The 27,741-nt window shown below is 65.0% G+C and overlaps 2 protein-coding genes across 6 annotated transcripts; one reads left to right on the forward strand and one right to left on the reverse strand.

Moving 5' to 3' along the window:
* The first annotated feature begins 17 nt into the window (after window positions 1-17).
* FLII (FLII actin remodeling protein) lies at window positions 18-12,190 on the forward strand. Its single transcript, XM_032498974.1, has 30 exons — window positions 18-149; window positions 1,766-1,876; window positions 2,172-2,243; window positions 3,373-3,453; window positions 3,780-3,865; window positions 3,952-4,113; window positions 4,290-4,393; window positions 4,634-4,809; window positions 4,906-5,063; window positions 5,651-5,735; window positions 6,066-6,213; window positions 6,393-6,529; window positions 6,668-6,880; window positions 7,046-7,225; window positions 7,907-7,989; window positions 8,082-8,156; window positions 8,361-8,444; window positions 8,552-8,723; window positions 9,230-9,334; window positions 9,421-9,612; window positions 9,854-10,042; window positions 10,133-10,272; window positions 10,358-10,595; window positions 10,693-10,847; window positions 10,939-10,999; window positions 11,081-11,209; window positions 11,285-11,391; window positions 11,477-11,582; window positions 11,702-11,767; window positions 11,861-12,190. The coding sequence occupies exons 1-30, from the start codon at window positions 87-89 to the stop codon at window positions 11,993-11,995; spliced, it is 3,813 nt and encodes a 1,270-aa protein (XP_032354865.1). The 5' UTR covers window positions 18-86; the 3' UTR covers window positions 11,996-12,190.
* LLGL1 (LLGL scribble cell polarity complex component 1) lies at window positions 12,159-27,508 on the reverse strand. Of its 5 annotated transcripts, none has more exons than XM_032498978.1 (23): window positions 27,324-27,508; window positions 24,210-24,307; window positions 22,304-22,385; window positions 22,079-22,209; window positions 20,930-21,085; window positions 20,690-20,852; window positions 20,475-20,610; window positions 20,156-20,210; window positions 19,897-20,051; window positions 19,588-19,811; window positions 19,349-19,416; window positions 18,216-18,369; window positions 18,039-18,143; window positions 17,392-17,684; window positions 16,965-17,112; window positions 16,718-16,871; window positions 14,999-15,294; window positions 14,388-14,652; window positions 14,113-14,227; window positions 13,836-13,942; window positions 13,490-13,610; window positions 13,272-13,351; window positions 12,159-12,745 (listed from the first exon to the last, which is right to left on the reverse strand). In XM_032498978.1, the coding sequence occupies exons 1-22, from the start codon at window positions 27,402-27,404 to the stop codon at window positions 13,273-13,275; spliced, it is 3,186 nt and encodes a 1,061-aa protein (XP_032354869.1). In that variant the 5' UTR covers window positions 27,405-27,508; the 3' UTR covers window positions 12,159-12,745; window position 13,272. The 5 variants fall into 5 exon arrangements, with proteins under 5 accessions (XP_032354869.1, XP_032354868.1, XP_032354867.1 ...); XM_032498977.1 differs by having other exon boundaries at window positions 20,930-21,088; XM_032498976.1 differs by having other exon boundaries at window positions 13,836-13,948; window positions 27,324-27,507.
* Window positions 27,509-27,741: the final 233 nt, after the last annotated feature.

Consider the following 27,741-nt stretch of genomic DNA (forward strand, 5'->3'; position numbering starts at 1 on the left):
CCCGCCCCGCCGACTCCGCGGTCCCCGCCCTTCGCGCCCCGCCTCGCCGGCCGCCCTCTCCCCGCTCCCGGCAGCCGAGCGCCGCCATGGAGGCCACCGGGGTGCTGCCGTTCGTGCGCGGCGTGGACCTCAGCGGCAACGACTTCAAGGTGAGCCTCGGGGAGGCGGCTGGGCCTCCCCCGGCGGGCCCTCCGCTTCCTGCGCGTCCGGGACCGCGGACGGGCTCTCGCGGGCGCGGCCCCGCCCCGATCCGACCCCCGAGGCCTCCGCCCGGCGTCCGCGGCTAGGACCTAGGTCGGGCGGGGCCGGCGCGCGCTGGGTCCTAGCCGCGCCGGTGTGCGCGGGGAGCCCCCCCACAGGGCCCAGCGCTGGCTCCTGGCACCGCCCGGTCGGCGGGTGGCCCGAGCCGGCGAGTTTCTGCTCCCTCCTTCCCAGCTCCCCGTCCCCGCCCCTGTGAGGTCGCACGCCCAAGCCAGGCCCTGACTCACGGCCGCCCTGCCGTCACTGCCCTGCCCCCGCCCCGCCACCCCCATCCTGTGTGGTCTTGGGCAAGTCACTTCCCCTCTCCCCGCCTCGTTTTCTCATCCGGTGAAGGGACTTAGAATTAGCCGTCTGGGAGGCATGTTGCTGGGGAGAGTGTGTCGGGCCGGTGTGAGAGGCCCCGGGTGGTAGCTGTCTGAGCAGCTGCAGGACTGATGGACCAGGGCCACAAAGAAACCGAGCCCAGCGTTGCATCCGGCGGTGGGGGTGGACACCACACGGTTCTAGAGAAGCAGGAATGAGGTGGGCAGTGCTGGTGACAACAGGAGGCTGGGCAGGAGTGGAGATGATAGTTGACCTGGTTCCGGGAGGGTCATCCTGGGCTACAGGGTGGGAGAGTGAGCAGAATCTAGCTGAGGTCAGTGTAGCGTCAGTCTGGGTCTGCAGGGTCCAGCAGCCCAGGCTTTGGCTGGGGTCAGGAGTCGGGCCAGGGCCGAGGAGACAGGCAGGTGTTCCTGACTACCCACGCAAGCAGACTTGACCCTGTGCCCGGGCAGCTACACTGCTTTGCTCTGCTCCCATCTGAACTCCCCGCCTGGGGTCCCTGTGTGTCCTCTCCAGGCTGGGAGGGCATGAGTCACCAGCGGGAATGTGGCCATCGAGGGAAGGGGATAGCAGCCAAGGGCGCTGAAGGCGCATTCGCCCCAGACTCCCTGACACAAGCTGTAGGGGTGCTGGGCAGGTACTTGAGAGTGGAGAAGGAGTCAGTGAGTCGGCTAACAGACAAGGCCGGGCCTGTGCGGGGCTTGAGGAGCTGGGCCTCACACGGGGGAGTGGACCTGGCCTCTTAACAGCTGTGCTGATGGCAGAGTGGGGGCACGGTTGGGCCTGGACAGAGGCTGAGGGCTGCCCCTAACTGAGACCACCAAGGCAGGGCCTGGATGCCAGGCAAAGGTATTTGAGCTGAGCCAACCGCACAGCTGGGTGTGTGGGTGTGCCCTGGGGCTGAGAATCCAACCAGAGAGACAGGACTGAGGTTCAGCAGCCGCCCTGATCACGAGTTGGTCGTCACAACACTTTTGTCGTCGGGGGCTTTTACTAGCTCCATTCTAGAAGTGAGGAAATTGAGGCACAGAGTGGCAAAGTGACTTGTCCGGGGTCACACAGCTGGTGAGAGGTGGTTCTCTTGCTTCCCAAAGGCTCCCATGGGCAGTGGGAGCCACAGAGGGTGGTAGAGCAGGAGTGCCCCTTACCAGACCAGCCTTACCATGATGTCCCCCCCAAGGGTGGCTACTTCCCTGAGAATGTCAAGGCCATGACCAGTCTGCGATGGCTGAAGCTAAACCGCACTGGCCTCTGCTACCTGCCAGAGGAGTTGGCCGCCCTGCAGAAGCTGGTAAGAAGTTCTGGGCAAACGGGGAGGGTCCCTGTGGGTGGGGCTGGCTGGGTGGGCAGAGCTTGCGCAAAAGGCAGAGACACAGAAGAGGATGCTGGCTGCCACAGGCAGAGCTGGTGGAGAGCGAATGAGCACCCTATGCCAGGACGTGTGCAAGGAGGGAACCTGCAGCAGTGGACGGGGCCTGTGCGGCCGAGGGCCCCCTGGATGGGGCACGGTTGTGGTGGCAGGTGGGGGCCCCGTCGATACATCCACCCCAGCTGCACTGAGCTTCTGCTCCCCTGTCCCCACCCAGGAGCACTTGTCTGTGAGCCACAACAGCCTGACCACACTTCACGGGGAGCTGTCCAGCCTGCCATCGCTGCGGGTGAGTGCCGCCTGAGGCCATGGAACTCAGGGCATGGTGTGGGGGTAGGACCAGACTCCAGGCTCGGCCGGCCCCTCGGTCCCCCCCACGTCAGGCTCAGCGGTCTGCTCCTAAAGGGGCGAGAACGCAGTAATGCCCTGGATTAAGTAACCCACGGGGGAAAAAGGTTAAAAAGTCCAAATTCCATCCATCTTCAATGACAGTCATACTAACAGCTGATGCCAGCTAGACGCTGTTCTGTCTGTTCTGTGATTTTTTCATGTAATCCTGGTCTTCACCGAGTTCACAGATGAGGACACTTGGCCACGGAGGCAGGTCGCCTGCCTGCGGTCACACAGCCAGGCAGTGGCAAAGCTGGGGTAGGGTGTGGTTTGGCTGGGAGGGGAGGTAATCAGGGTAGTCCACTCACCCCTGTGTTCTCCATGGAGCTCTGACGTCCCCGAACATCAGGCCCCCCCAGTCCCTTCAGGCCTCAGTGGGAGTCATTGCCATCCAGGGCTGAGCCCTGAGATGTTAAGGGCACAGCCTCTGGACTCAAGCTGTCCAGGTTCAGATCTGAGCTCTGCCACTTCCTGGCTGTATGACCCCTTCTGCTTTGTGAGACGGTCCAACGCTGACCACGGTGACACGGTAAAGTGGCACCACCAACGCTGGTGCTGAGGGAGCAGCAGTGGTGGCCCCTGTTACTTCTGTTGTCACTCGGGGTCATGGCACTGTTCCCTGGCCTGTCCCTTCCCCCTCAGCCGTCCTGCATAAACTTCCTGCACTTCTGAAGCCTCCCTGAGGGCAGAGAAAACAGCTTTGTTCTCAGGTTCACACTCTGATTTTTCTTCTGTTTGAAACTCTGACCCAGAGTCACCTCTATCTCACCCTTCGGATTTGGAAGAGAGAGGGACTACTCCATCAGAAGAGCTTCCCTGGAGCCCCTTTGCTGGGCTCTGGGGCACACTTGAGTTGGGCTTTGGGTTGTGAATAGGAGTTTGCCAGGTGAAGGGACTGTGAGCAAAGGCCAGGGTGGGAGACCCCTCAGGCCTGGCCTCTGGTGGGCTCCAGAGCGGAGGTGTCCCACCCGGGTTTCTGCTTTTCCTGGGGTGGAAGCCAGGAATCACGGACTCTCGTCTATCCCCAGGCCGTCGTGGCTCGGGCCAACAAGCTGAAGAATTCAGGAGTCCCTGATGACATATTCAAGCTGGATGATCTCTCGGTCCTGGTCAGTAGTTACCCACCACCTGGCCCTTGTGCCGGCCCCACTATCCAGTCCCCACCTGCTACGCTGGTCCCCGGGGCCCTGTCATCCTATTTTCCAGTGAGGGAAACTTGAGACTTTGGGTGGGCAGTGCCTCGCCCGAGGTCACTTGTGGAGTCAGATCCCTAGCTGAGGCTTCCTTCTTCCCAGAGTCCCACTGTCTCCCTTTAGCCCTGAAACCCCCTCACCCACTTCCCTCTCAGCCCCTATCCTGATCCCCCAGCCTGGCAGAGGCCTGGCAGGGTGGGGCCAGCCCCAACAGCCTTGACCCGCCTCGCCCCTCTACCCAGGACTTGAGCTACAACCAGCTGACCGAGTGCCCACGGGAGCTGGAGAACGCCAAGAACATGCTGGTGCTGAACCTCAGCCACAACAGGTGGGGGGCGGGGTGGGGTGGTCTGGGGGGAGGGGCGGTCCTGGGGGTGCGGCCTTGACCCGGAGGTCCCTCCCTTCCACCTGCAGCATTGACGCCATCCCCAATCAGCTCTTCATCAACCTCACCGACCTGCTGTACCTGGACCTCAGCGAGAACCGTCTGGAGAGCCTCCCCCCGCAGATGCGCCGCCTGGTGCACCTGCAGACGCTTGTGCTCAACGGGAACCCGCTGCTGCACGCCCAGCTCCGGTGGGCGCCGCCCGCCCGCTCTGCATGGCCGGCCCTGGGGCCCCAGCCTTCCTCAGTGTCAACCCCTCACCCTCGTGCCTGTCTGCCTGACCCACGGCCGCCCTGTCCCCAGCCCGCAGGCCCCCTCAGTCCCAGCTCTCTGCCTGCCCCTGGCCTGACCGCCATGTCTCCTGCAGGCAGCTCCCGGCCCTGATGGCCCTGCAGACCCTGCACCTGAGGAACACCCAGCGCACCCTGGGCAACCTGCCCACCAGCTTGGAGGGCCTGAGCAACCTCGCAGGTCGGCAGGCCCTTTGCTTCCTTGTGGAGGGAGGGCTGACCCTGCTTCCCTGGGCACCTCCGGGGCAGGAAGGTGTGATTGTGTCCTGACCCCCGTCATTACGTGACAGCTGGCTCAGGGAGGCTGAGTCATTCACCTAAGGCCACAAAGCCTGGGGGTAGGGGAGTTGGGGTTCATGCAGGCCTGGCTGCCCTGGAGCCTGCCACAGGGAGCCAGCTGATGCCCCCACCCTGCATCCAGACGTGGACCTGTCCTGCAACGGCCTGACGCGGGTGCCCGAGTGCCTGTACACCCTCCCCAGCCTGCGTCGTGTGAACCTCAGCAGCAACCAGCTCGAGGAGCTGCCCCTGGGCGCCGGCCAGTGGGTGCACGTGGAGACCCTGAACTTGGCCCGCAACCGGCTCGCCTCGCTGCCCGTGCGTCAGTCGGCATGTCCCGTCCCTGGTGGGCAGGGAGGCCGCAGGGCTGCCCGCCCCCGACCCCTGACCCCGCTCCTGCCTGTGCCCCTCCAGTCGGCACTCTGCAAGCTGACCAAGCTGAAGAGGCTATACCTGAACTCCAACAAGCTGGACTTCGACGGGCTGCCCTCTGGCATCGGCAAGCTGTCCAGCCTAGAGGAGTTCATGGCTGCCAACAACAACCTGGAGCTGATCCCTGAAAGCCTCTGCAGGTGCGGGGCGAGGCTGGGACAGGCACACCACACGGGGGACCCAGGATGCTAGCCTGGCCCTCCGCCACCCCGAGGCCTTGGGTGCCAGACTGTACAGTCGGGAGGGGTTAAGCTAGCTTTGTGGATGAAGACCGCGGGCCTGTGCCAGTGGGTCCCGGCGTGGGTTCCCCAGAGCACCCTTTGAGGGGATACCGACAGGGACGAGGCCGGCAGGGCTCCACCGCTCCCATCCCCTCGGGTCGTCCCCCGACACTGAGAACAGAGCACCCCTGGCAATTTCCAAGCTAATTTGAGGACAGTATGTTTTTTGATGTTCTCTTGTTCACATCCAACGCCTTTAAATCTCAGACGGCCACTTTGAAAGGCCCTGTGGAATCCACGAGGAGACTCATGGTCACTTAGCTGCAAGTGGCCTCTGGCTCCCCCTGCCTGCACCTCTCCTGCCTCCCCAGTGCCTTAGAACCAGCTAGTTTCCTAACTAACTGGCTTGCTCAGCCCCTCTGGCGCTACCTGTCTCCCCAACCCCAGCCTGGAAGTCTTGAGGCCCCCGTCTGGCGCCTCCCTGAGGCCCGGCTGTGTCCTCACAGGTGCACGAAGCTGAGGAAGCTCGTCCTGAACAGGAACCGTCTGGTGACCCTCCCGGAGGCCATCCACTTCCTGACGGAGATCGAGGTCGGGCAGGCGGCCAGCACGGGGATGCGGGTGTGGGGGTGCCGAGCAAGGGGCTCGGTGGGGGAGCAGCTGGGGCTCCCGGAGGACTGGCGGTGCCAGGGTGGGGAGGGACGAACCACAACCTGTGTCCACATGACACTCGATAGCACCACTTAAGCCCCACAACCAGCCTTCGAGGTCACACTTCACAGACGGGAAAACCCGAGGTTCCGAGGGCAGCCGCGGGGCTGAGTGAGAGCCCGGCCCCTAGGCCCGGGTGGAAACGGGCTTTGGTGCGGCCAGGCGGTAGGACTCACACTCAGTGCCAGCTCTGCTCGCCCCACGAGGCAGGTCCTGGACGTGCGGGAGAACCCCAGCCTCGTCATGCCTCCCAAGCCCGCCGACCGCGCCGCCGAGTGGTACAACATCGACTTCTCGCTGCAGAACCAGCTGCGGCTGGCGGGGGCCTCTCCGGCCACGGTGGCGGCGGCAGCGGCTGGTGAGCATGGGAGGGTCTGGCCTGGGAGCGGGGGGCCCCTCTCTGGGCCTCGACCCCCCATCTGTAAACTGGGGGGACGTGCTTTCTGGATGGGGCGGGTGACTGGGGGTGGGCCTGGTTGGTGGGAGACCCACAGGGCTGGCTCAGCCAGGGCTCAGCTGCTCGCCCCTCCCCTGCAGCAGGGAGTGGGCCCAAGGATGCCCTGGCTCGCAAGACGCGGCTCCGGAGGCGCAAGGACTCGGCCCAGGATGACCAGGCCAAGCAGGTGCTGAAGGGCATGTCAGACGTGGCCCAGGAGAAGAACAAAAAGCAGGAGGTGAGTCGGGCCGGGGCAGGGCAGGCAGCCCGGGCTCTGCGCCACAGTGTGCCCCTGGCCTTGAGGGCCAGGGGCCCTGGGCGGCAGACCAGCCTGAGAGGCTTCGCGGTTAAGCCAGCGTTGTGCCTGTGACCCCAGGAAGGCGGCGACGCCCGAGCACCCGGGAGCAAGGTGCGGCGCTGGGACCAGGGCCTGGAGAAGCCGCGCCTGGACTACTCGGAGTTCTTCACGGAGGACGTGGGCCAGCTGCCCGGCCTGACAATCTGGCAGATCGAGAACTTCGTGCCCGTGCTGGTGGAGGAAGCCCTCCACGGCAAGTTCTACGAGGCCGACTGCTACATTGTGCTCAAGGTGAGGCCAGGACGCCTGGTGGGGGCTGTGCGGCCCCGGGGACCCTCTCTTGGGCGGCTCAGAATCCCCTACTCATGGTTGTGTCCTTGGAAGCGGGTAGGAGGTGAGGGCTGTGCAGGGGAGGCGGCCCGGCAAGGGCTGACTCCGCTGTGCTCTGGTCTCCAGACCTTTCTGGACGACAGCGGTTCTCTGAACTGGGAGATCTACTACTGGATCGGTGGGGAGGCCACGCTCGATAAGAAGGCTTGCTCTGCCATCCACGCTGTCAACTTGCGCAACTACCTGGGTGCAGAGTGCCGCACAGTGCGGGAGGAGATGGGCGACGAGAGCGAGGAGTTCCTGCAGGTGTCCAGACCTGGGCAAGGGGCCGGACCTGAGATGGGTGGGGCCTGGAGGCCATGGGCGGAGCTAAGGAGGAATGGGGCGGGGCTGGAGGGGCGGGGCTAGTGGGGATGTGTCAGCGTGTGAGCTCAGGTGGCAGGGAGTGAGATGAGGCCACAGGTTGGGACCCTGGGTGGGGCTGGGGTCAGCCAGACTAGGATACAGACTATTTTGGGAGCTGGGATCTGGAAGCCAGGTCAGTGGGGGTGTGGCCAGGAGACACGGGGAGCTGGGACCAATAGCAATCAGGGGGTGTCCCAGCAACTGGACACTGAGGACGCGGGCCCAGGACTGGGGCTGGAGTCCAGTGAACTGGGCTAGTGCACGACGCTGGCCTGCCCACCAAGGGTTCCACGTAGACACCTATACATACGAGACTTCAGGCACATTCATCTGTCCTTTCTCGTAAGCCAACTCGCTCTGTCCCCCGATACGTGCGTTGTAAACGTGCTGCGTCCTGCACACTGGCAGACGTTCACGGCTGCATACATCTAGCGCCCTACGTGGGCTTAACGTCTGTAGACACAGACCTTATGTTTACCACCACCGTGGACCCACCTGTGCAGAGCCCCGCCCCCTGACAGGTGGTACTTGGCGAGGGGGTGGTGCAGCTCAGTGAAGGAGCACGCCCTGGCGCACTCACAGGTGTTTGACAGCGACATCTCCTACATCGAGGGCGGGACAGCCAGTGGCTTCTACACTGTGGAGGACACGCACTATGTCACCAGGTGAGGGGGTGTGGCTGGGGCACCGACATGGACACAGCTGGGAGAGATGGGAGGAGAGGTGGGGGTAAGCCTGCCCCTTGGTGTCCCCGCAGGATGTACCGCGTGTACGGCAGAAAGAACATCAAGTTGGAGCCCGTGCCCCTCAAGGGAGCCTCCCTGGACCCGAGGTGAGCCCCATGGCGCACGGCGGAGTGCGTGACCCTGAGCCTCCTCCCCACCAGTGGGGGGGCAGGAGCCGCAGAGCTTGGCAGGAGGGTTCCTGAGGCCCAGCAAGGGGGCTAGAACCCCAGAATGAGGGATTTGGGGTGGGGTCAGGCCTGGGGGTGATCATTGCCCAGCCCATCACAGCCCCTCCCACCCCTCCTGTCCAGGTTTGTTTTCCTGCTGGACCGAGGGCTGGACATCTTTGTGTGGCAGGGGGCCCAGGCCACACTGAACAGCACTACCAAGGCCAGGTGAGATGACTGCATCCTGCCCAGACACTGTGGGGTGTTCTGCGTAAAGGAAACTTGTCACCTAAGAAGGGGTGTGGGCTTCACTGAGGCTTTGCGCCCGCCCTCAGGCTCTTTGCAGAGAAAATTAACAAGAATGAGCGAAAAGGGAAGGCAGAGATCTCACAACTGGTACAAGGCCAGGAGCCTCCAGAGTTCTGGGAGGCCCTTGGGGGGGCACCCTCCGAGATCAAGAAGCACGTGCCTGATGATTTCTGGCCACCCCAGCCCAAGCTGTATAAGGTGAGCTGGGGTGCAGGGCTGGCCTGACCTCACCAGCGTCAGGATGGGGCTCTGGGCTCCGGACTCCATCTGGACCTCGGTGGGGAGAGGGTGCCACCTTCTGGGCGGGGACCGGCCTATGCAGAAGTCTGAGGCTGACTCTGAGTGGGGCCCTGGGAACTAGTGAAGGCGGGGCTGGAGAGGGCGCCGAGAAGCGCCTGGGTGCTGGCCAGGGTACTTGGCCTTCATTCTCTTGGTAAAAGGAATATGGGGCATTGTGGGCAGGAAGGGGACGGGAGAGAATCAGTGAGGACCTGGAGGAGGCAGGCAGGGAAGGCATCTTTTGAAAGCCGTTCCACTGCTAGGATCTTCTGAAAAGGACCTTGGGGTGGCGGGAGGACACGGGTTTGGAGAGGAGCAGGCATTAGACAGCACACCCTGGGGGCAGACTGAATTGGGCTGTTGTGGGCGGGGCTCGTTTTCCCTGGCTGACTGCTTTGGTTAAGTCCACCTCTTCCTCCTGCTAGGTGGGTCTGGGCCTGGGCTACCTGGAGCTGCCACAGATCAACTACAAGCTCTCAGTGGAACATAAGATACGGCCCAAGGTGGAGCTGATGCCTGGGATGCGGCTGGTGAGATGCACAGGGAGGAGGGCCTGGGGGCTGGGGTCCCTCCTTGATGGCCCTGGCCTTGACTTCTAGTCCCTGGGGCCCCGCAGCTGCAGAGCCTTCTGGACACACGCTGCGTGTACATCCTGGACTGTTGGTCTGACGTGTTCATCTGGCTGGGCCGCAAGTCCCCGCGCCTGGTGCGGGCTGCTGCCCTCAAGCTGGGCCAGGAGCTGTGCGGGATGCTGCACCGGCCACGCCATGCCACCGTCAGCCGCAGCCTGGAGGGCACGGAGGCACAGGTGTGCGGTGTGGCCCAGGCTGCACAGACTGCCCCCGGAGGTCTCCTGCAGGCGCCTTGTCAGTGTGGGGGTGACCGCCCTGCACCTGTTCCAAACTGCCGCCCAGGCCCTGCCCCCTGGGTGACGGCCCCTCCCACTCCAAGGCCCCCGCCCCTCCCACTCCCCCATTCCCAGGCCCCGCCCCCGCTTCCCTGGGCCTCCCCTGCCTCCTGCAACCCCCACTCTGGCTATGCTTTCTCAGGTGTTCAAGGCCAAGTTCAAGAACTGGGACGACGTGTTGACCGTGGACTACACGCGCAACGCCGAGGCCGTGCTGCAGGGCACGGGGCTCTCGGGGAAGGTGAAGCGCGATGCTGAGAAGAAAGATCAGATGAAGGCCGACCTCACTGCGCTCTTCCTGCCGCGGCAGCCGCCCATGCCGCTGGCCGAGGTGGGCGCAGCCGCGGGGCGGGGGCGGCTGGTGGACCTGCCGTGGGAGGGGCTGTGCTAGCTCTGCCCTGATGGACGGGGTCGCACGCAGGCCGAGCAGCTGATGGAGGAGTGGAACGAGGACCTGGACGGCATGGAGGGCTTTGTGCTCGAGGGCAAGAAGTTCGCGCGGTTGCCCGAGGAGGAGTTCGGCCACTTTTACACGCAGGACTGCTACGTCTTTCTCTGCAGGTACCCCTTTCGCTCCCCTCCCTTCCCCTCCCCTCCCCCACTGCTGCTGAGGTCTCAGCCCTGCTCTTGCCCTGTGACCCCACAGGTACTGGGTCCCTGTGGAGTACGAGGAGGAGGAGAAGAAAGAGGAGCAGGAGAAGGCTGGGGCAGAGGGCAAGGAAGGCGAGGAGGCAGCGGCCGAGTCCGAGGAGAAGCAGCCGGAGGAGGACTTCCAGTGCATCGTGTACTTCTGGCAGGGCCGCGAGGCCTCCAACATGGGCTGGCTCACCTTCACCTTCAGCCTGCAGAAGAAGTTCGAGAGCCTGTTCCCGGGGAAGCTGGAGGTGTGCCGGCCACACCCCCTGCGCTCAGGCCACGCCCCCACAGCCAGGGCCTGGGTGGGGATGCGGGGAGCTGCCCCTGACACTTCCACACCCCCAGGTGGTGCGCATGACACAGCAGCAGGAGAACCCCAAGTTCCTGTCCCATTTCAAGAGGAAGTTCATTATCCACAGAGGAAAGAGGAAGGTGGCCCAGGGCGCCCTGCAGCCGAGCCTGTACCAGATCCGCACCAACGGCAGCGCCCTCTGCACCCGGTGCCTGGCTGCGGAGACGGCGGGGGCGGGGCGGGCCCGGGGGCCGTGGGCGGCCTGGCCGCGTGCTGACATCGCCCCTCCGCCTCCCCAGGTGCATTCAGATCAACACCGACTCCAGCCTCCTCAACTCTGAGTTCTGCTTCATCCTCAAGGTGAGGTCTGGGTGTGGCCAGGCCCGTGGGTCATGGTGGGCCTGCAGGCCGGGCCTGACCTGAGCCCCTGCAAACACACAGGTCCCCTTTGAGAGCGAGGACAACCAGGGCATCGTGTATGCGTGGGTGGGCCGGGCGTCGGACCCCGACGAGGCGAAGCTGGCGGAGGACATTCTGAACAGCATGTTTGAGGCCTCCTACAGCAAACAGGTGAGCAGGGCGGGTGGATGGCCGGACGGACCGCGGTGAGGGCGGCAGGCTCTGGGCTGACAGACCTTTCCCCAGGTCATCAACGAGGGCGAGGAGCCTGAGAACTTCTTCTGGGTGGGCATCGGGGCCCAGAAGCCCTACGACGAGGACGCGGAGTACATGAAGCACACACGGCTCTTCCGGTGAGGCTGGCGCGCCCCCGCCCTGTCCCCGGCCCTGTCCTGGCCCTGCTGCTGTGACCCTCAGCCTCTTACTCTTGACCCCCAGCTGCTCCAACGAGAAGGGCTACTTCGCAGTGACTGAGAAGTGCTCTGACTTTTGTCAAGATGACCTGGCGGACGACGACATCATGCTCTTGGACAACGGCCGGGAGGTGGGACCCCGCTGACCCCGCCCGTTAGCGGAGCTCGCCTGTTTCGATGGGCGTTGAGGCCAGAAGGCGGGGATGTGGCCGAGTCCCCCACGAGACCACCTTCCCTGCTGTCCTCACAGGTCTACATGTGGGTGGGGACCCAGACAAGCCAGGTGGAGATCAAGTTGAGTCTGAAGGCCTGCCAGGTGAGGGGGCGGGGCAGAGCAGGGGCGGGGCCTGGGTGGAGGGCGGGGGCGGGGCCAGGGCCCAGCTTACCCCCTCCTGCCTGCTGCCACCAGGTGTACATCCAGCATATGCGCTCCAAGGAGCATGAGCGTCCCCGCCGCCTGCGCCTAGTGCGCAAGGGCAACGAGCAGCATGCCTTCACCCGCTGCTTCCACGCCTGGGGCGCCTTCCGCCAGGCCCCGGCCTAGGGCGGCGTCTCCAACCCACACCCTGCCCTCTGGAGGGAGAGGAAGGGCCTGTCTGCCACCCCAGCCAGCAGAGGCGACCCTGACCAGTGGACCCCTGCAGTGTGAGCTCACAGATGATGCTCTGCCTGCACCCCAACCAGGGATAAAGCAGATGAAGTTGCCCTTTAAAGAGATATTAAATGCTTTTATTTTCAATATTAAAAATCAGTATTTTTAATATTAAAACCGCTAATTTTAACAAAACGATAGGAAAAAAAAAACCCAGGGTATAATCTACAGGGAAACCCATCCTGCCCCACCCCCTCACCCCCATCCTGCACACACTCGACCAGGCCCCGCTCCTGGGTGCCCAGTGGAGCTCTCACTCTCACACACACGCACACGCACACGCACACGCACAAGCTGGGGGGGCTGGCCCAGGAACAAGTACCAAAATAGTTTTAGAAATGACTGTTTTGCCTGGCACAGGCGTTAGAAAAATACTCTTTGCAAGTGGAGAGGACGGACCGATGGCACGTGGAGTGGGAGGTGGCCTGGGCTTTCGGCCCCAGCTGGCGGCCGCCCCCCCCCCCCGCCCCCCGAGTAGCCACCGCCTGTAGGAAGGCTGGTCTGAATCCACCCGAGGCGCTGCACCAGGGCAGGCAGGTCCCGCTGGAGGCCAGGTTAGCAGGTGAAGGGCCAGGCTGGAGCCAGGAGTCCTGGATCCCAGCTCAGAGCAGAGCAGGCAGTGGCCTGGTGGCTCTGGCCTTCCTGGTAAAGGAGGTGAAGAGGAGTTAGTGTAAGGCCGAGGAGATGCAAAGGGGCAGGCGACCTGGCCACACAGTGCCACTCAGCCTCCCCAGAGTGCCAGCCTTAGATGGTCTTGCTGAGTGAGCCTGACCGCATCCGGCCCTGAGGGCAGGCGGGGGCCGCAGTGTCTGCTGGTGCTGGGAGAGGCTACTGGTTAACAGGCAGGGTGGGCAAGCCCACCGGCCCCAGATCTGGGTGGGGGCGGCACGAGACTGGAGTGGGGGGCCAGTCAGCCCCAGGCAGTGCCCGAACCCCTGTGCTGAGGTGATGTCACCTGCAAAATGGGCTTGCCAAACCAGCCTCTAAGGGGTGTGGCCTGGTCTTGTTCCAAACACCAGCCGTGACAGCTGGAGGCTGACTGGCTGGCCCTGGTTTTCTAACACCCAACCATGAAAACCACATTTGTGGGTTCCCCCAGCCCTGCCAGGACAGTCCTGGGGGGCTGAGCAGAGAGGAGGGGGGAGACCTGGGCCTGCACCTACAGCACCTCATTTGATCAGGATGGCACAGGCGGGAGATTCGTCCTCCGACAGGTTCCGCAGGTTCCTCTCAGAGTCCTCTGACGAGCTGGCGGAAGGGGTGGTGATCAGAGGTCTGGGGTCTGCCTGGCCCCTCCTTAGTCCTCCGTGCCCCGCGTGACACAAGGGTGGCGAGAGGCCGGGGAGCCGAGGCAGCCCCTCCCATGGCCCCATCCAGCCACCTCACCCCAGGAAATCCTTCACGTCCTCCACCGTGACGTCCCCCGTTGTGTCCAATGTGGTCTCGGCACTGGTGGCCGAGTCAATGGACATGGGTGAGAGTGTGGCCTCGGGCGGCTCCGGGGTGTCTGCAGGGGGGAAGTGATCAGGGCCTCAGGGACATCCCCCCACACCTGGGGACCTGGGCACCCAGTCCCACATCTAGCCAGTGGTGGAAAGCGGCATCGACAGCCCCCCTCGCCTCCTGTGTGGCACACCCCTCCCCAGGCTTCCAGCCTTAGCTGGCCTGCCGCCTCCCACAGAGGCCTGCCTGAGATCTGGGCTGCTCCACTCTCATGCCCAGCCCTCCTCACCAGCTCCCGTGCTGAGGACAGGATCGGGGCTTCCATCACAGCTCTGTGGGGCCAGGACGATACCCGGGGTCCCATTAGCCTGGCTCAGCTTGGGCGACTCTCGGAGCCTGCAGCTGCAGAGACGGGGCCGTGCTAGGGGCCATGGGCAGGCAGCTCATGGCTCAAGGGCAAGAACCCTGCCCTCCTGTTACCGAACCCTCGGCCCAAAGAGGGCTGTCCTGGCTCCTTGCAGATCTGGGCACAGACCTCTGGGGCCAGGGGCTACCCCTCCACACACCTGGCACGGGGGGCATCACGGGGCCAACTAATATCCAGAGAGCAGAGCGGCTCTGTGATGTTCCGCGCACTCAGGGAAAAGCGTTCAAACTCCGACGGGGAAATCAGGTAAAAGCCTGCTCAGGGGAGGAGGAGCAGAGTGCAGTGAGGAAGGAGCCCTGGAGGGCCCTTCCGCTGCCTCCCTGGCAATCCTCCTGGCCCCGCACAGGTCCCCGCCCGGAGGCCGCCCTGGCCCCCCCGGCCCCCCTCCCCTGCCCCCCCAGGCCGCCCCCTCACCCTGGCCGTGCCGCGTGAAGACGCAGGAGGCGATGCCGCTGATGTCCTCCTTACGAATGCAGGCGTAGTGCACCTGGGGCCGCAGGCCGGGCACTGAGAAGACGTGCACGTCGCCCAGGTTGGTGAGGCAGGCCAGGCAGGTCTCGGCGTAGTCCTCGCAGGCCACGCTGGCAAAGGTGGCCAGAGCCACCTTGCGCACACGACAGCCCTCATGGGCCGTCAGCTTGAACTTGGTCTTGGCGCTCACCTTGGGCAGTGTGAACACCTGAAGGCAGGTGGTGGCTGGTGAGCAGCGCCCCCACCCCTAGCCCAGGCTGCCGCTCAGACCCGCACCCTGGCCACACCACGTCCTCTGTCTGCACGCTGCCCGCCCTGAGCTGCCGTCCTGACCTGACCCAGGCTCCACACCGGGGAACCTCCCAGCCCCTCCATGTGTGACAGAGCTGGTCACGAGCTCCCGCCAGACAGCCGGGGAGTGTTCCCCGAGGGGGCCTGCGGGGCACTTGGGTCCCTGGGGGGTCTCAGCAGCAGGGGTGCAGGCAAGGTGGGTGTTCTGAGGGCCCTGTGGTGTCTGGGAGGCGGGGGCCTGGCGGGGACTCCTGGCGGCTCACCTTGAACTGCTCCTCAGATGCGATGAGCACGGCGTGGCCACCCTGCATGTCAGGGGCCTGCGCCAGGTCCCGCGAGGCCTCGTAGGGCTCCGGCAGCGGGCGGCCACGTCCGTCCAGCACAGCGATGGCCACCACAGGGGCGCGGTGCATCAGCTGCACCTCCTTGCCCAGCACGGCCTCCACCGCACGCTCCGGCCGTTTCTCACTGCCTGCCGTGGCCGCGGGCACCTCCAGCGCGTAGGCAAACACAGAGCCCGAATTGGTGCCTGCCCACATGGTGGGTCCGTGGTGGGCCGCTGCGGGGTGATGGGCCAGTGAGGCGGGCGTCTGCAGTTGCCTCCCCACCCTCCTGATGCCCAGGACCCAGGGCCAGTTCTCTCCTGCCCACAGCCCTGGTGACCTTGGCCAGTCCTCCTGCAAGGGCAGCAGTGCCCTTCAGGGCATCTGCACAGGAAGTCAACCGGCACTTAAACTGGACCCGGCTTTCCCATACGCCCTCCAGCATCCCGGCAATGTGGCCACAGCGCAGAGCCCCAACACACCCCCATCCTGCCACTAGCCCTGCCAGCAGACTCGGAATTGGGCCCCCACCCTGCAGGTCCTCTGCTGGCCCCTGCGATGCCCCCATCCCTTCTCCACGTGGCACCCAGGTGCCAAGTCCTGTGCCTGGGCTGAGATGCATGCTGTCCGGCCTGCTTCCCCTGTGAGCTGGGCCACTCTTAGGAAAAAGGAGGATCTTTTAGTGGAAAATCAGCTAAAAACAGGGGTGTAGATGGATGGGGTGCTCACTGCTCACGGGGTGGGGACAAACCCCAGGGAAAGTTAGTGGGCAACTCAAAGCCACGTTCTCTGAAGCCCAGTCCACTGGGACTTGGGCCCTGATAACTTCTTATGGGGACTGTGGAACCAGGTACAGACCCCAGGGCTGCCACATTCAGACCAGAGGGAAGGTCTGCCGGACAAACAGGCCCCCGGCCAATAAATGACACCAGAAGTGGGGGCTCCCCTCCCAGATGGTGACTGAAAGACGCACCAATGAGCTGCCTCGTGCAGATGACCAGGACGCCAAACCCCTAGCTCTGAAAAGGCATTTGGAGCTGCCCCTGGGCCGAGTGTGACAAGAAACCCTGGGGTCGGCATCCACTCCAGGGGAACCATGCAGGCTACAGATCACATCTGCTAAACACTGAACTACTCACATCCGGGTTTTCGTTCAGAGCGCCCCACAAGACAGTGGGGTGCAGCAGCAGCAGCAGCCGGCCGGCATGGTCTGTGCTGTGTACGTGGCTGAAATGCCCCGTTGCAGCTCAAACCAGTCAGGGACTTGGTCCATAAACCCGACTGCATCGTTCTCTGTGTGGGACCCTCCTGGGGCTCTAACCACTTGGGGTTAAAGCCACCTGGCTCTGCAGTGCAGTGGAAAGCACCCCTGCCTCTGAATACCTGCCCTCCGCCCCAGCCTTGCGGCCTGGGCAGTCTCCCAACACACACCTGCCTTGGCCCTGGGGCAGCGCGCAGGCTCTCCGCAGATCCCAGGCTCCCTTCTCCACTCAGGCCTGAGGCCAGCCCGACTCACTCACCAACCCCTCACCCTCAGGCTGTTACAGGGGCTGTCCCAGGCCGGGGCACCTGTTGCCAGGATGGGCCAGCACACAGTAGGCACACGGCAAGGCTCTCCAACCTCCCAGAAGGCGCGGCTCCGCCCCTCCCTAGACTCACCGTCTCTAAGGAAAGTGTCGGCGAAGTAGAGGCAGCGCACGACGCCGGACAGGGAGTCGTCGGCCGAGCGGGGCTCGATGCGGCGCTGCACAGGCGTCACCTCCACGTCGTGAGGCCCGGCCTGCTCCGCCAGCTGCGCGTTGGCCTCCTGCAACTGGGGTGGGTGTGAGGCTCTGGAGCACGGCCTTCCTGTCCCCACCACCCCACCCAGCCTAGCGCCGAGCATCCCCCCCGCCGCCCAGCCCACCTTGCTGCCGGCGTTGGCAGCGCGCTTCTTGCCCGAGACGCGGCTCTTGCGGATGCGTCGGAAGGACTGGCGCAGCGACTTCTTGAGCGACTTCACCCGGGACAGCGGCCCCTCCATGGCCAGGGAGTCGTTGGGGTGCAGGGTGCACCTGGGGGCAGCAGGTGCAGGGGGCCAGGCGTTAAGGAAAGGCCCCAGCTCCTGACCTCCCGCAAACCCAGCAGCTAGGGGGCTCAACTCCACGTGCGGATCCAGCTGCCAGAGGCGAGAGGGGCTTTGAAGTAACCCCCCCACCGTCACCACACCACACCAAGCCTCATCAGGGGAAACTGGGGCCCAGCCAGGTGTGGGGAGACACCTGTGGCCCTGAGAAGGCTGGGCCAGGCGGAGGCACAGGCTCCCGCTTCCCTGGCCTGCCCGCAGCACGCACCTAGCCAGCACAGGGCTCCTGCGCTGATAGTCAAAGAGGCCAAAGCCGTGACTGGTCCCGAAGGCCACAAGGCCCCACTCAGTGTGGAGCGTGACAGCGGTGACAGCAGCCGGTGGCAAGCACTGCAGCAGCACGCGGGGCTGGAAGCCAGCTGGCCAGGGCCGCGGCCCCGTGCGCGGGCTCAGCCGCTCGTGGCCCTTCCACGTGAAGCCCTCGCGGTCCTGGAGGAGGTCCACGCTGGCCACGCTGACTGCCTGCTCCGACGGCACATCACTTAACTCCAGCACCAGCACCTGAGCCCAGATCCAGGACGGGGGAGCGCTCAGTGTGGAAGATGGGCCCCCCACACCTCACCTGCACCTGCAAAGCCACTGCCAGGGTGGCCCCAGGACTGTCTCATTCATCCACTGAATCAGCACTCACTGAATGCCTACTGTATACAGGACACTGAGCAACAGGGCGGTGACCACAACTGTGCTCCCCATCCTGCCCACCCTGGGGACCCCACCACCCCACCTGGAGCCCCATTCCCACCTCTGGGCTTCTGCCATGCTGGTCCCTCCACCATTCTACCAGAAACTCCAGTGCAGGCCCCCTCCTCCAGAAAGCCCTCCGAGACCCCGACCCGGGGGACACCTTGGCCCCACCTGGCCTGCAGTGCCGGCCACCACCATCTGGGCTGTGTACTTGCAGAGCGCCACCTTCTGCACGCCAAGCCGGGGGTCATCGCTGTAGGGGTCGAAGCAGCCCACCTGGGGGGTGAGAAGGAGCGGTGACACGGGGCAGGGCCGGCGCCAGACCCCAGGGGCCGGGCAGGGGCCCACCTTGCGGAAGGGTGGCCAGTCGTCCTCAGCAGCCTGGGCCAGGCTGTCGGCGTGCTCGCAGTCCGTCTGGAAGAGGCCGGCCGTGCTCAGCTTGTACAGCGGCCGCAGGGCCACGCCTGAGGCGTCCCAGAACCTCACGGTGCCGTCCTCGTGGCTGCAGGGAGGACCACATCAGGCGCACCCCAGGTCCCTGTGCCCCTGCACCCACTCTTCCAGTGACTGTTCACTGGGGACGAGCACCCATGCCCGACACTGACTGGACTCCCACCGCACACAGCAGACAAGAGGCACCTACTGTATGGGACAAACACATTGAGCACCTACTGTGTGCCAGGCCACAGCACCTGGGCCCCTCCCTGCAAACGGGGGGAAAGGTGCGAGAATAATCACCAGCGTGACGAGCAGGAGATGGAGGAGGGGCAACAAGGGACAGAGGACACGGGCTCCTCCCCCGCGGGGCCCTAGAGGGGCGACCAGGAGTCAGCTGGGGCACAGACGGGTCAGCTCGGCAGAAGTAGCAGGAGCCAGGTGGCCGGAAGCAGGGGGTGAGGGGCGCAGCCTCAGGACCAGCTGTGGAGCCCAGGTCAGAGCCCCTGGGTGGTGGTGAGAGCCCAGAGCCAGGGCGGGAGAAGATGAGGGAGGCTGTGGGGCTGGTTGGGACACCTCCAGAGGCTCTGAAAGTCAGGCTCAGGAATTCTCAAGCAGAGGAGGGGATGCCAGAGTCAGAGGCCTGAGGGTCCCAGCGCAGGCAGACGGCAGGGGCAGGGCAGGAAACTGGGGCCTGAGTCACTGGGCACGTCAGCGCCCGCCAGGCCCAGGCTGGGCTCTCCAGCACCTGCCCAGGGCAGCTCGGCATGGGCCAGCCCAGATTTTCCGGTCCCAAGGCAGGCTGAATGGGTGGAGCCCCATTTCAGGCCAAGAGAAGGGCTGGACCTTAACCCAGGGTCCAGGGAGGCTTCACCCCGGTGCACCCTGAGGGAGGGGTGATATCCCACCACGGGCCGGGCCGAGTCGGTGGGCAGGTCAGCACCCACCAGGCCCAGGACAGGCCCTCCTGCACCCACGTGGGCTGCACCAGGCTCTGCTCCCCACAGGCACGCGCACAGGCATAGGCACAACTCTGCATAGCCTACCCGGTCAGCAGCAGCCCTCGTTGCGATGGCTCCTGAGCCAGGTTCCGGCCCCCGGTGATAGGCCAGCTCTGGGAGACGGAGGCGGAGATTTAAGCAGAGGGTCAGAACAAATGTCTTCCCCTTCTCGCCCCAGGCGAGTGCCTCTGAGTTCCCCCACGAACCCCTGCCACACTCCTGCCTCCACCAGGAACACCCGCCCTCCCCAAGACCCTGGCCAGGAAGATGTCCGGGACACACACCGAGGCACTGGAGGCAGGCTGGGGGCTCTGCTGCTCGCCAGCACTCACGATGCGCGCCCACAGCTTGGCAGGGACATTGGCAACATGGGCCGAGCAGGTGATGGCGGAAGAGTGCAGGGGGGCCAGGTACGGAGCAGGCACAGCCGGCCAGCCTGGCGTCTGCAGGTCCAGCACCACCAGCTCCTCTTCGAGCAGCACGGCCAGGGCCTGGGGCTCGTCGAACTCTGCGGGATGGGGCAGGTGAGTGGGGCCACAGGACGCTGCTGGGGGAGGGGGGAGGGGGGGAGGGGGGGGAGGCAGGGCACACACCGTCCTCAGGCCGTGTGCTGTGCACCGTGAAAAAGTCAATGATGCGGGAGGTGAAGTCCAGCGTCACCAGGGTCTCGGACCGGAGCACACTCACGCAGTGGCGGTCGCCGTAGCTGGCGCGGGGCATGCCACCGCTGAAGATGATGAAGTGGTCACTGCTCGGGGGTAGAGGAGCCACATGAACCACCTGGCGGGACCAAACACCAGCCACCCCACGAGCCTGGCCTCCCAGCAGGCGCAGCCACCACGCCCCACCTACCCGGACGCACAGTTTCGCCACAAAATCTTGTTGATGGCTTTGCAGGGGAAGGGGCCTGGAGGGGTAGGACAGTGTCAGGCTCACACTCGCCGGGAGGGCCCCAGGCCCTCATTTCTCACTGCTTCTCCAGTTCCCCTCCTGCCTCCATAGCTCCCACCCACCCCTGAAGGGAAAGCCTATGCCCAACTGCCCCCCTCACCTCCGCAGCTTTGGCTGAGCACTGCTTCCAAGTCCCTCCAGAAACCCCCACCAAGACCAGGAGCCCGAGCAGCTGAGCCCAGGGTCACCGTCAACCCTGCGCAGGCCTCCCCCAACTCACCATAGGGCGTGGTGGCCACGGTGGGCTGCGCCGTCGGGGAGCCACCTGCGTCTGCAGACCAGATGGCATAGCTGCCATCGCTGTGCGAGCTGACCAGTGTGCGGCCGCTGCGCTCCCAGCACACACTCTCCAGCTGCTGCAGGGTGGAGTGAATGGGTGTGAGCGAGGCAGCGTGAGCAGAGGCCCCAGTGTGGCCGCCGGCCTCAGCCACGCACCTGGTTCCCCAGGAAGACGCGGTCTGCACACTGCGCGGCTCGGTTCCAGATGACCAGCAGGCCCCGGCTGTAGCCGATGAGGATCTTGGTGGGGTCCTGTAGGTGTCCCTGAAGCGACTCCACGGGGCCCAGTGCCTTCCCACACCGGTAGTCGTCAGGCACGCTGCGGGGGTGGGGGGAGCAGTGAGCAGGTGGCGGCTCACCCTGCAGAGGGGGTGGGGAAGCCAGACGGCCTCTCACCTTCGCAGAACCTCATCTGGGCCAAGGGTCTGCCCCTCGAGCAGCATCAGCGTGGGAACGTCCAGGAAGTAGACACTTCCGCCCTCAGTGCCCAGGGCGGCCATGTCACCAGCAGCCACCAGCAGGACCACTGTGATGCGGGCAAGGCTGGGCAGGCTGCTGTGGGGGCCCAGAGGAAACAGGTGAGGGTGTGAGCCCATCCATCTCCTGAGGAGGGCGTGGAGGGGGCTGGGCCGCTACTGCCCCATGGCAGCCCCCGCGCTGGCTAGCCTGACTCTGCAGTGGGCTGGCGCCCCAGAGAAGTGGATGGTGGCGGCTAGGGCATCGTGATTAGCTCGCTCAGTCACTCGGCAGGATGTCTGCCGGGAGAGGTAGAAAAACAGGTCCCCTGGTCTTGGAAAGAAACCCGGAGCACCCCCAACCCACCTAGAGGGTAAGGTAGGAACCAGGCCCGCCTGAGTCAGGCCCAGGAGCCCCAGGACACACGGCCCTCCTGAGCCCCACCCAGGAACCCCCACCCCCAGCCCACGGACGTCACCCTGACTTTGCAGGCGGGCTCTGGCTCGCTCCCCTGCAGAGGCTGGGAGACCCCAGGAATCTACCTGGGTTAGGGCAGGGCGTGGGAGAGTCACCAGCCCCAGCACAAGTGGGACGAGCCTCTCGTCAAGCCCAGCAGGTATCCTGCAGCCTGGAGGACTGACCCACTCCGGCCATTTCAACACGGGCCGGCGGGCCGGGGACCAAGAGGCCCCTTACCGTCTCCCCTGGGGTCCGAGCCCACCCTGTGGCCCCTGAGCCGTCCTGCTCCAGCTCGAGGGGCTAGAAGACCTGCACCGGCGCCGTCAGGTCCTGCCCCGGACACCCCATCGCCGCAGGGGCCACACCACACAGCAGGTGTGAGGGTTCTAGGGCCCAACATACACTCTCCTGTCCCCCGTCCCCTGATGCCCTGGTGGTCCCAGAGCACAGGCCCTGCCTGCTCACCTCAGATTCAGACAGAAACCCCACGGAGCATTCTCTCTGGGACCCAGGCCCAGCTCAATGTGCCGCCATCCTGAACCCCAGCCTCTGAGGCAGCTTCCTGTCCCCACTGCACCCTATGGGCTCCCCCCATGTCCGGTAGATGTCACTGGCCAAGTCCTCCAGTACCTGGCACCGTCGAAGCCCAGACGACTGGGCGGCTGGAAGCTGAGGGCTTCCTCCAGGTGGGCGCAGCCATTATGGTGGATGATCTCCCAAAGGTGGAGGCTACTGTCGTCCAGCAGGGTTAGGAGGCGGCCCTGGCAGGTGAGCGAGACCAAGACTGGGCTGGCCTGGGGCACAGGACGGCGGGGTGTGGGGGCCACAGGAGCCCACAGTGGGTTTGAGGCTCACCTGGCCAGGCAGGAAGTGCATCTGGGTGACAGTGGCTGTGTCTCGGTGCAGGCCTGTGAACTCCACGCCGGGGGCACCGTAGCTGAGGGTGAGGGGTCAAGGCTGGGAAACCAAGCTCAGGAGATACCCAAACCCCCTCCTTCGCCAGGGCCCTTCCAATGGGCTGTATCCAACAGGCCTGCCTATCCTGGAGCACTCCGAGGTCCGGGGACCCCTCCTGCACCCTCAAGGCACTCTCGCGTGGCTCCACTCAGTCCTGCAAGTCAGTGCTGCCACTCGACTCTCACTTCCTCCCTCATCTGTAAAACCAGCTTTTAACTCCCACCTTGTAGGACCGACGCAGGGCCAACACAGGGCAGGTGAGAACAAAAACACTCACAGCATGCTTGGCCCAGGCCGGGCTCACGGCTCTCCGTCGGCCTCATGTGCGTCTGTGCGCACCAGAGTTGGGCCACAGGTCAGGATCACATGGGCAGAGGTGCCAAGCCAGGCCTGGGAAGCCCGGGATGGAGGAGGGCCCAGGCCAAGCCAGCTGGGGGCAAGGCCACAGGGGCTTGGAGAGGTTGGGTGACCTGCTTCAAGTGCCCAGGGCCAGTGTCAGAGTCTCAGTAACCACAGGCTTCACAGCAGACAGGCAGGCCGAGGGGCCCCAGGAGGGAGGACCAGGGAGGGGTCAGTGACGTTGCCCGGAGACAACGCAGGAGCCGTTGCCTGGAGCTGGAGTTGGGATTCCCTGCAGGAGCCAGGAGAACACAGAAGAGGGGACAAAAGAGGGGGCAGGAGCTCTGGGCGGGAACCAGGGTCACCAAGGAAACAGGGCCAGTCTCAAGGGGGAGGGGCGGCTCCAGGGGCCAGCCTCAGTTTCCCAGACCAGGCCTTGGGCTAGGGTGGCCTGGGGAAAGGGGGAGGGCCTCGACCTCCTCTGAGGCTGCCTGCCTGCCAGTTCTTTGTGAGCACGAGAAGCCAGCCAGTGCACACGAAAGACCACACCACCAGGAAAGCTGACTGGGGCAGCCAGAAGAGACACTGCCCGCCGTGATGGGCAGAAGGGGCTGCAGGACCACAGCACGCATGGCACAGGACAGCACCGTGAGAGGCAGGAGCAACAGGCCAGGAAGTGGGAACCCTGGGCAGGTGGGGGCTTGGGGGCAGGTAGCCAGGGCACTGTCCCCTCCCTGTCCCGTCCCTTGCCCCATGGATGCCTCAGAGGCCCACAGGAGAGGAGGGAGCACCGAGGTCCAGCCATTCTCATAAAGTGCCTGGCAGGTGCCCCCAGCCCCGGGTTGGGCTGACCCCACCCCACACAGCCGCCAGCCAGACCCTGCACCTGGGATCCCCCACCTGGCGTCTCACCACTCTGACGGGGCTGCGGTTCTCCACAGCAGGAAGGAGGCGTCCAGCTGCTGGCCCGCCCCGCCCCCCACTCGCAGGAAAATGCCCCTTTGTGCTGCTCACAGGCCCATTGTGCGGTGCCAGCGTCCAGGTGGGGGCCGTGCTGCGCTCACCACGCCGAGCCTGGCACTGCCCCTGGGTCCTTGGAGGGACACACGTGTCTCCACACCCACACACGTCCGCGTGCCCAGTCCCCAGGGTGGGTGACCCCACCGACGTGCCACCCTGGGCTGGGGACGGTGTGCAGCCAGCTCCCAGTCCAGCCTCCCCAGCCACAGCTGCTGGGATGACGGCAGGGTCACCTAGGTAACAGGCTGGCTACAGCACAGAGAGGGGCAGCTGTGGCCCAGTAGGCCGACCCCTTGTCGTCCCTGTGAGGCGGCATCTCAGGGCAGCAGCTGCGCCAGCCTCCACGGGAGTCAGGCACCCTCCACGGCCTTGCAGGCGGCCTGCCCAGGCGCCCAGTGCACAGGGAGCTACCAGCAGGACTTCCTGACAGGCCAGCAAAGGATACATCTTGACGGCCCCAGACCTGGTGCCGATGGCCATGATGCGAAGCTCGGGGTCAAAGGCCAGGGCGCTAGGCTGGTTGGGGAAGCCATGCTCCACAGTCTGCGGAGAGGGGAGGGCGTTCACGCAGCCTGAGGCCCGTCGACCCTGAAGCCTGCCCGGGGCAGCCTCGTGCCGCAGAGCCCTCAACAGGACACGCCTGAGCCAATGAGTGAGTCCCGCCCGAGCCCCAGGCCAGGGCCCCGACCCTCTCAACACTAGTGTCCACCCCACTGTGCGTGGGCCTCTGACAACACACAGGGAGAATGGTGCTCAGCAGGGTTCACAGAAGTGAACTGAGGCTGCCCCACGGGGCAGGGCTCTGCACCCCACTCCTCCAGGCAAACAAAAAGTCTGGTGAAGTCCAGGGCGCTCCCCCAAACGCAGGCCCTACATGGAGGTCAGAGGCCAACACCCAAAGTCAGCTAAGCAGAAGCTCTTGACCCCCACTCCTAGACCCAGAGTCAGGGAGACTGGGGCCCGGAGAGAGGGCGCTTCCTGCCCAGTCCCTGAAGGTGTCACCCACCTCCTAGGCCTGGGTTCCCACCTGGAAACTGGGGGACATGATTCCCACCCCCATCCATGGTGGGGACGGTGGGAAGGCAGGCTTGTGCACCGGGGGCGTTGATGAAATGGCCCCCACCAGGTCCCCTTCTGCTGGCAGGGCCAGTCCCAGTGCAGACCGGCCCCAACCCCACCCTACCTACCCAAGGAGCCCCTATTCATCCCTGAGGCCTGGCTGGACGCCCTCCCCGGACGCCCAGCCCCCATCCTCAGCACCAAGTTAGGCACCACACATGGCCTGCCGGTACCCTCTGACTGCAGCCTCAGCAAGACACACATTTTATAAGAAACTCTGGTCTCCAGGCCTGGGGCCCCAGCCCATGCAGGCAGGGACTGAGTCCTCTGCGCATCTGGCTTGGCCTTGGACAGGTCTCAGCACTCTCCAAGCCTGGCTTCCCACCTGGGCACTGGGGGCAGGGAACCTACCTCAGGACAGAGTCGCCTGCTTGGCTGGGGTGGGGGTAGGGGAGCACCAGCACCACCATGCCCGTGCTGGACCTGACGGTGTCTGGCAGCCCCCTCCTATGCTCAGGGCCCTCCTGGGGCTCCCAGCTCACTCCAAGTCAAAGCCAAGTCTTCACCATCTGGCCCCCTCTGCACCCCTCCTTCCACCATTGCCCTGGCTCACTAGATGGCCCTCCGCTCTCCAATTTACTGGGCATGCTCCAGCCTCAAGACTTTTGCACCTTCTTTTTCTCTATCTGGAACCTGTTTCACCCAGCACTCCCCATGGTGGGCTCTTTCCCATCGCTCAGGTCTTGGCTCAGGGACAACAGCTCAGGGGCCCCCTGAATCACACAGGCTACCAGAGCCGTCCCTCCACAGCCTCACCTGCTTTATCTTACCCCAGGCGCTGACCAGCATCCAAGCTGCTGCTCGTTTCACTCCTCTGCTTTCGCTTCTCACTGACCCCCACTAGTACGTCGGCCCCCTGAGTCAGTATTTGTTAAACTGACACAGAGGGGACACACCCCTGGCAACTTGTGGGCAGACCTGGGATTTGAACCCAAGACCGAGTTCAAAGTCCATGTTTACGCCTGACCCCCACCCCCACCTCGGGCCAGGAGGGAATCCAGTGGTCATCAACTGCTCCCTCTAGTGACCAAGACCCTTGCCAAAGACCACCCCCTTCCACCACTGCTGCCCACTCAGAATGGGGCCTCATCCTCCTGAACAGGGAGACCTCAGCTTCTGACAAACTGGGGCCAGCCAGGGGGAACGGGCCCCCTTCCATTGGTGTCAGGTCCCCACCTCACACCTGTCTCACTCGCTGAGGAAGTGACACCTTAGCACAGCACCTGCCCCTACCATCACAGTTCTCTCACCCCAAGGGTGCTCACCCTCACGGTCACTCAACACAGGAAGAGGGCCAGCACAGCCCTGGGGAACCAGCCTTCCCTCTGGGCCCCCTGGCCACCAACTCTGAGGGTCCTGGCACCTCCTACCACCACCTGGGAAAGCTTGCCTGTCCCAAGAGCCGGGAGTCCCGGGCCTCGGCCACACCAGGTCCAGCCGTCCCGGAGCTCCCTCCTGGACAAGTCTCCTCACAGGACCACGGCAGCCCCACCCCAAATCCCTGTCCCCCCAGGCTAAAGGCAAACCCCACCAACAAGGGGACGCAAAGACAAAGTGGCCCAGCTCACTTGGACTCTGGGCAGGTCGGCAGCCCTTGCTGAACCTCAATTTTCTCACCTGTGTGGGAGCAGGACAACTCTAAGCCTCAAGAGCGGTAAGGGGCTTTGGTGTAAAATTGAGGCCAGAAGTGACACCCCTGGGGGGAGTTAGCAAAGGATAGGCTGGGGCCTCTAGCTGCCACACAGCAGTGCAGGGGGAGGCGGGGCTGAAGGCAGCCCCTTTCCCGCGGCCCCTCTGGCCCTACCCAGGGAGAGAAAGGCAGGAGCAGCCCTCCACCCCACCTCCGCTTGGCTCCTGGAGAAGCGGTGCGTCGGCTGGCCCCTGCGACAGAGCCCACAGCAGGGAGGACAGTGGCCTCACTTCACAGCAAGGGAAACCGAGGCACAACGATTTTAAGAGCAGTTGGGTACCCGGCCAGGCATCTTCCCTGGAGCCCCCAGCGGGGCAGGGCAGAGCGCAAGGAAGAGCCCAGGGCGGTGGGGGAAGGGAGGAGAGGAACCGGGAAGGGATTTCCCAGCCCCACCCCCCAACATCTGCCTCCACTCCCCAACCCTGCCCACTCGCCAGGGTGCGAAAGCAAAACAAACCGGGCTCTGGGCTGCCCGAGAGAAAGACATAAACGGACAGCGAGTGGGAGCCCCAGCCAGAGTTGAGAGCCGCCCGGAGACGCACGGAGGCTGAGAGGCCGCGGGGAGAGGCCGGCGGAGTCCGAGACGCGGAGACAGAAAGCAGGGGAACCGAGGGCAGGGATGGAGGGAGGCAGGCGCGCGGCTCCGGCTGAGCAGAGCGGGCGGCCCGCGGAGCACCCGGCCCGCCCGGCCCGACGTGGCTCCGGCCCGGCCCCCGCCCCCCGCGCTCGGCCCCCGGCCCCGGCCCGCACCTTGTGGAAGGCGAAGAGCTCTTGCTTGAGTTTCTCGCGCTGCGGGTCGGCGCCTTGCCGGCGGAACCTAAACTTCATCATCTTGCGCCCGGCCGCCCCGCCGCCGCCCGCAGGATGCGCCGCGCGGCCCCGCGGGTCCTGAGGCGCGGGCGGGCGGGCGCCAGGAGCCAGGAGCGGGCGCGGCGAGGCGGGGCCTGCGTGGGGGCGGGGCCCTTCCGACGGACGTGCCATCGGGCCAATGAGGGACCCGAGTTCCGCACGCCCCGCCCCCGCCGGTCGCTCAGTGGGCCCCCGCGAGCATGCCTGTTACGCATGCGCGTGGCGCGGGGCCTGCCGGGACCTGTAGTCCATGAGCGGGGTTCCAGCGTGGGTGGCTGGGGACAAACCTCGGAGGGGCAGGAGCGTGTTCTCCAACGCG

This window comes from Camelus ferus, chromosome 16 (assembly GCF_009834535.1).
Source record: "Camelus ferus isolate YT-003-E chromosome 16, BCGSAC_Cfer_1.0, whole genome shotgun sequence".
In the NCBI taxonomy this organism is placed as follows: Eukaryota; Metazoa; Chordata; class Mammalia; order Artiodactyla; family Camelidae; genus Camelus; species Camelus ferus.